Raw genomic sequence first — 7,815 nt, 5'->3', positions numbered from 1 at the left:
CGCCGCCGTTAAAATAAGGCACCACATCCGACGCTGTTCACGCGATCGTTAATACTCCAGAGTGCAATCGAATCGGTGATCTGGCGATTTTCAGCTCGCTCGAAGAAGCCACTACAAAAGCTTAGAAATGGTTTCGTTATCGTTATTGCTATACGATCATAGCACTAAACGACTGGCGAATCATGTAGCACACTCTTTCGTATTGACTTTATGTTTGATATCTGTTATGGTTGCAATCATGTAATTCCTTCGAACACATTCTGTAAGAGTAGAAAACAGATGCGATAAAAGGATAACATTCGCGTAGCCGGTGTACTGTTTTTTGATCCCAGTTGAACGCATCACACTCGATGGTATTTTATATGTACGCATCTAGCTAAACTAACTTTTGGAACGTTAGCGCAGGTCAAACTGTCTCTTCCGTCACGCTCCTTGGTATCTGCAATACGCTGATGCTGAAATGAAACGACAAAATTGAAGAATGTCCCTGTGTTGATACAAATTCGAAGCGGCACTTTAACAAGCACGATGGAACGTTAGCGTGTATCGAGGATGACGATCGCATGGAAGAATGCAGTCAAAGCTGTCGACGATGAATCATGATCGATGTTCGATGATGGATAGATATTTCATAATTTGATTCGTTTATTCCGAGAAGTTTAAATCCAAGTCCAAATCCATCGAGATTGGTTGTTATTTCCAAAGAGTTATGTAGAAATCTCAAGGGGAAAGCATAGCCTGAATTATTCTCGACTCACGCAATTTTCTTCGCTGTTTCACATTCGCTTTTCCCCAATGTCACGCAGCATTTATTATGCCACATTGTGTACTCTCAAGGTTGTTTTCGCAATAATTTGAATAACATCAGTGCAAAAGTTCACTCTGTTTTTCGCATGAATCACTCCACGGCACGCCACATTTGCGATTGATTGATTATTTATAAGATGCTATGGGAGTACAATGATCTACGGCTTCTAGGTCAAAGCGGCTCGATTTTCATAGCGAAGGTTACGCTTAATAATTACGAATGAGTTATAAAAAGAGTCGGGTCGCGTACGATTCATGAAAGCACATTGTGGGCGGACATAATTATGCTTGCTCCTTACTGTTATTCGGACGATGATCGATACGACTAACGCGATTCATTGATTTTCGCTTCTATTGACAGTGAGCCGATGAAAATTTGATAGCAATCGAAGAAAATATGAAAATGGAAAGACGTACGTACCATGAGGAAAGCCTGCCGTGAATCATTTGTAAATATCAACGATTTGCATGAGATTTTGCGGTAGCAAAGCAGAATAAAGGATGTAACGAAAATGCACGCGATCGTTGCAATCTTACAAAGTGATAGCCTAGCCCTACCAACAAGCTTGTTTACTTGGCGACGCCGGCTATCCTCGTATCGTCTTGCATTTCGACGACGATGGTGTCAGGATCGGATACCCTGTTGGCAGAAATGCATCCGTTTGCGATAGTCGTTGGCAGAACGGTCTCCGACTAAAAGAAATATCCCGAGTTAATTTTGTTTCGTTTCACTCCAAATAGCGTTCGCACGGTCTCGCAATGGTCGTACTTGATAAGCTGCTGCATCCAACGCCATCAGCTCCTTCTTCGACAATTGCTCGACCACAGCAGCGGCGTAACAATCTCCCAGCATGTTATTCGTGGTTCGAATGCGATCCCTGGATGTAGAAATTGTTAGTGAACTTAGTACTTATTGCTTGTTATCGAAAGAAAAATGCTGTGTTACTTACACGAACCAATCGATGGTGAATAAAAGAGAGACATTGTAAACAGGAGCATCGATGGCGCTTAGGACAACCAGAAGGAGAACCAAGGCGGCGCTTGGAACTGACGCCGATGACACGGACGCAGCGGTAGAGGTTAAACTTAGAGAAGAACGATGCCATATTGATGTAAATGGGGATCGTTGTAAGTAACGAGTTCAAGCAACGGACTAAATAAGGAAAAACTTACATAACCGTTATAATTTCGCCGAAGCCCAAAACCATGCCATGCATCTGCGCGATGAAGATACTAGCTACGGCGACGAACAGCGCTGTCCCGTCCATGTTAATGTTGCAGCCGATCGGCAGAACGAATCTGGTGACTCTAGGATCGACTCGAAGCTTATCCGTCATCAGGCGAAAAGTGACCGGAAGTGCAGCAGCCCTGTACAAAACTGCGTTAGAAAAGATCGGGCAAAGCAGATGTCGAGTGATAAAGAAAGATCATTTCTCCGTGCTGCGTAGCTGATGTCCATGGACGAAGGGTCATTCTGGCGTAGTGTGATCGTAATTCGTAAATTCTAACACAACTTCCTCGACATAGTGCGCTTTCGAGCGGCGAATAATGCAATGAAATGGATAAAGCACGAATTGTACGAAGCGAATAAGAAATTCGATGAAAAGATACGCGTCAAGGTCGATTGATAGAGCGTTCGGTGGTACAAGTGGCATGGACAGAAAGGTTTCGAGAGACTAATAACCAGAATGACCGTAAGACGAACTGAAAATCAACCAGGGTTAATGTCGACGTCGAACGGAACACTGACGATTCTTCCATCGTGTCTCGAAATCAGGCTAACTCCTGTAACAGACAATCGCATGTACCTTCATGTTGCGGCCATCGATTACTTACCAAGGCCACCCTCGGTCTCTGAACCACCTGCAAAAGGCCGCGTGCAGCGCGTGTTCTAATACATCATCATGATATTCATACAGTCTCTGTTCAGATACACTAAGAGCTGTTTCTCTCAGTCGCACAGTGTACGCACAGTTGTGTACGCTCTCTTCTGGAAAAAGTTAATCCACATAGAAAACAAGTTGAATTAGATATTGCCGTTGCAGGGCGTTTACGATCTTGAGCGCCGCAATGATGGGACGGAAAAGGTTCGAAGCACGTTAAGAATCATTGCAACCGTTACACACGATGTACGAATGCTTCTCTGTCCCACGATGCATCGAAAGGAACGAGCGGGGAATAAACGTCTGAAGAAGGAAAGTGGATAAATGAAAGGAGAACAGGGGTCGGATCAAGTGAATTTTGGTTACTTGACGAATGCTGATGGACAAACTGAAAAAATGATCGTTGCTTCGCGTGATCCGCGATAATGAACAGTTAAAGAAATAGAGAATGATCGTAGTTCGGGTGTTCTGGCCAGTGATGGACGGCGCCGGCAAACCTGGAAGAGCGGGCTCGACACGAGCAACCAATATTTTTTTCAGCTTTCCTCTTAGAAAATTTTCTTGGAAAATACTTAAATAAATATCATATATGGCACGAAGCCTGTTTTGGCGGTCTCGTCTTCCTCTATCCTTCCTCTTACGAGGGACAGAAGATTCGGATAATGGAAGCCCTTTAAGTCTTCCACGCCAAGAATCAGTCCAGGTGACACGGAGTCAGCTGATTTCCGGCTAAATACACACGGACATAACCAGGATATTTCCGTGCACTTATACAGTTTTTGTTTATGATTTTATCCTTTTTCGTTGGTCTACTCTCTGTTGCATATTTCATATCATCAATGTCATCGAAATTTCGGTAATACATTCGATTATTTCGGTAATACATTCGATTATTTCGGTGATATCCTTATCATTTTCGGTCAGAGATGCGTTTAAACATTAAAACATCACCGAAAGTTCGTCGATAATTACTACTAACCGGGAGTATCTGCATCCTAAGTGCCACCCAGAACTGCATACCTCTCTCCCTTTCTCTCTCTCTCTCTCTTTCTTATTGGTCATGAGGAGTTTCCCCGCGAACAGCGCGGAAACATTAAAGAAACATAAAAGGTTCAAAGAGGAATCGAATGAATGACGGAAAGTAGGATTCGATAGCGTTCGACAACGTCTTCGAAGCGAATCGTAACTGTGTTCTAACGTTGTGAAACGCTGCTGGGAAAGTATCAATCTGGGAAGGTGTACAGGACTAAGGCCTCGCAATGCCTCCTCTCGGCTGGCTGAAACATATTGTCTCTATCAATCGATTCAAACGCATGCGTCGACCTGTTATTTCGAGTCTTGATCGCCTTGCAGTTTCCTCGAACGATCGACAAACGTAATCGACACGATGTAAAATAAAAATAAAAGGCACGACGAATTCGGTTGGCAAGAGACCCGATGGTAATGAATCGCGATCAACCGAGTAAAAGAATCAAAAACTAAATGACGATGACGACCGAGGCCATGTGAGGTAGGCGATATGGGTACTCTGAAGGTCGGGCTGAGTTCGAAGATCGACGACTCACGTTGATGACATGGCGAATGCGGTGAGAGTACCCTGGGCGAGGCCGGTGTAGAATTTAAAGGGGTTCTTTCTCACGAAGGCCAAATAGATCAGCTGCATGATCACCAACTGATAGAAAAACACACCGATCACGATCGTAACGATGAACCAGGCGAGCTGCGACATCACCAATGCCAGATCGGCGACACCGAGTATTTTGCCGGCAATTACCGAGGTGATGCCTACCGGTGTCATCCTACGAGGAAACGATTTTCATGTTTAAGCTGCTCATCCTTCCATCGAATAAGCGTCTTCATACGTACCACATTACAGTCGACACCATTCGCATGATAACCTCGAACACAGCTTTGAAAAAGTCGATTACGATTTGGCCTTTCTCGCCGAGAGTACCTAAGAACGTGCCGAACACCAGGCAGAAGAATACTATGCCCAACGTGTTCGTGCCGCTTCTGTATTGTGTTACTCTCATCAATTCATCGTCCCCGAGAACGTCTGAAGATATCGAGTCGGTTAGATTTTGAAAGGGCATCGTTTTTGGAACATATACGGTGTGAGCCTGCCAGAAAGATTTCGTGTAATGAATAGAATATACGTATAGATGCGATTAATAATGGTGAAAATGCGTACCTGCTGAAACGCTGCTTGGAAAATATTATCCGGAAACATATTCCTGTAACACGCGAAATACGGCGCAATTTTCATAACTAGTTAATCGATAGCTGCGTTTATCGACGATATGCGCTATAATTTCGTTAGCCGATAGCATGCACCGCAAATGCTTTGAACTATGCTTTAAACGGATTTCTTTAGCACGTATAAATAAAGTATATGCGATCGATACTTTTAATCCCGTCATGGTTGGTATCATTCCCAATTGTTGGAAAAGTTCACCGGTCGTGAAATTACACGACCTTAATTCCCGCTGGAACGCTTATGTAGTTCCAATAATTTATCAGAATGTGTAAATAGCCAAAATGGAGAAAGGGTTTTTACTCCGCGAATCGATGAGTCGATTGTTGATAACCGTGTTTAATCCGGACAACGCTGTCGTCGTGGTTTGGCTTTATTATACCGGACAAGCAATGGAATCAATGAGAATAATCCAATAGCACGCAAGGCATGCGATGAAAGTTACCGCGATACCCCTGTCATCGGAGAGTACAGTGGAACGAGTCAAGCGTTGCTCCGGCGACGAGGTAAAGGACTCTACTTTTATCGTAGGAAAATTCCGGGACAGTGTTGGCGTACGTGTCGACGCAGAAGTACAAAAATAACAAGTATGATCGATATCTAACGACTAACACTATTTCATAAACGAAGAAGATAGGAATACTATCTACCTTCCCAAATCGAGAAGGCTGTCCAAGATGTTAACGGCTCTCCCGCTGTGCGAGGTCGCCATCGATTTTCTAATTCCAGGATTACCCGGATGAATGAGCAGAACCAGGACGACACCAAGGACAGCGTTCAGTAACGACGTGAGTATAAAGTACACCAAAGTTCTGACGGCGATCATTCCGTTCATTCTTGCGTTCAAACTTGCTGAGCCTGTAAGTTGTAGACGTTACACGATTAGCGTTGCTTCGGCATAATCAGTTTTTAATATAGTTTTTATTAGCTCAGCTCTTCTCATAACGCATCGAGTTACATGTAGTTACCTGATATGAGACTGGCAATCACTAGTGGTAAGATCATTAACTTTAACAACCTCATGAAGAGCTCTCCAGGATAACTGATTAGCATAACTGCGTCATCGCCGAGGCTCAAGGGTCGTAAACCGAACCCTGAAAAAATAACGAGATTACTGCTATGACAGCTGCTTCTAGAAGGCTTAAGTCTATTCAAGGTGAATGTGACGAAGTGGCACAGCAGAATGAAAACAAGTTCAGTTTCTGAAATTTTACCAGTAAAAAGTTATATCTGTATAATACACGAGACCATGTACGGATGATAACATCGCTTTAAATTTACTAGATATGATCTTTGTGATAATAATTTTTTAAAAATAATAATATTTTAATGCGTAGAGATATAAAAATAAAGTGTGTAAGCGAGCTGAGAAGGCGACATGGGAATAGCAAGAGAACGCTGCAAAAGAGGCTACTTGTGTCCTTGTCTAATAATGCATGCAGATTCGTATATTAAATATGTAAGTGTAACACCGATCAACGAGCAGCATCAGTGTGCATGCCTGATTAGGTAAGGACGGAAGACATCTCTATGCAGAGATCTCTTTCTATTCCTATAACGCATACACTTACACAGCGATACATATTTTTATATCTCTATGTTTTAGTGCCAGTAACTGACTGTCGATTGTCTATAAACGCGAGCGAGTTGTAGAAGGAATTGCTTTATCGACGAGTAATAATGCGAATGTAAAAGGATACGCGAGAAATTGGGCGTGCCATTTAATGTAATTGCGAATGATTAGAAAAGAGTATTTCCAAATTCGAATTCGCTAACATCGCCACAGATGTACACTGTAGCAATTAAATCGAAGCGTAAATGAAAATACGTCGACGGTCATCGAGTCATTTTCAAGAGAGTCGTTTTCAACGTAATTCTAAAGAAAGGTTAGTACGTTCGTGTTCAAGGTTGTCCTTCCTGTTTCTAGGTGATAAGTTAGTTAAATAGATGAGACTTTTAACGGAAACCTTTCGTCGATGATTGTCACCTTTTAACAGGATAACACGTTAGCGTTTTATGTAACAAAATTTTAACGTGGATCGTCTCGGTTAATGGCGCGCGGGATATATCCAGTCTATATCCCTTCTCGTTGTCAATGTTAATTTACAGCAAGCAATTCGACTCGCGAGGGAACATCATTGACAGATATAGTTTCAACGATTACGAAGACCCGATCGTTAAGTAGCGCGCATAATCATTTATTAACACGTGTATGGCGTTCGCACACGTGACGAAACAGAAAACTCGCATTTCGTTTGCGTAAAATTCTAATAGGGAAGAGGGAGATAGAAAAGGATGGAAGAAATGAAGGAACAGAGATGGGCTTCTATCTACGACTGCTATCGATCGGCAGAAAAAGTAAGATCGGCTCGTATCGGATGAACTCGACCTTGGCACGCTTTCCCGTAATGGACGAAAGCGTAAGGAGCTTTTGGCATGGCCCTGTCATTATCTGGAGTACGTGATGTAGCTCGGAACTCGTCCTTACAACTTTCATCGTATTTACTATAAATAAAAAGTTGATGGAAATTTTGCAACCTCATTGAGTAGATACTATAAGGAAACCATGTTTTCTCAAGTTTCAAGCTCGATGTGTAACCGATTGACATTTAGTTGACATATCGATGATTCATTGACTCGAGAGAGAAAAGAAGTCGCCCCGACGTACGCGATGAATCAGGTCAACGTATAAAATTAATATTATCGTAAGGATGTTCGACGTCGTAGATGAGTAAACCGAATGTTCGATCGATTTTGATATTTCTTCGTACTTACCGAGTATTACGCCGAAGAGAACACCGGAGAGGGTAACTATGAGAAGAAGATTTTCCCGCATGAACTTTCTGGTGTCGGCGGTCACCTTACGGGGAC

The 7,815-nt window shown here is 42.8% G+C and overlaps 1 protein-coding gene across 1 annotated transcript; it reads right to left on the bottom strand.

Annotated features, from left to right (window-relative positions):
* Window positions 1-7,810, bottom strand: LOC100749629 (excitatory amino acid transporter; the record flags this gene model as incomplete). The annotated part of the gene is made up of 11 exons (XM_012381332.3): window positions 1-455; window positions 1,382-1,500; window positions 1,577-1,685; window positions 1,758-1,892; window positions 1,981-2,175; window positions 4,256-4,489; window positions 4,557-4,810; window positions 4,882-4,924; window positions 5,595-5,802; window positions 5,913-6,038; window positions 7,720-7,810. Coding segments are annotated over 11 exons (1,563 nt in total), but the record flags the coding sequence as incomplete, so codon positions are not given.
* Between the last annotated feature and the right edge of the window lie 5 nt (window positions 7,811-7,815).

Source organism: Bombus impatiens, unplaced genomic scaffold (genome assembly GCF_000188095.3).
Source record: "Bombus impatiens unplaced genomic scaffold, BIMP_2.2 scf_0129, whole genome shotgun sequence".
Lineage (NCBI taxonomy): Eukaryota > Metazoa > Arthropoda > Insecta > Hymenoptera > Apidae > Bombus > Bombus impatiens.
This window is presented reverse-complemented; position numbering and strand designations above follow the sequence as displayed.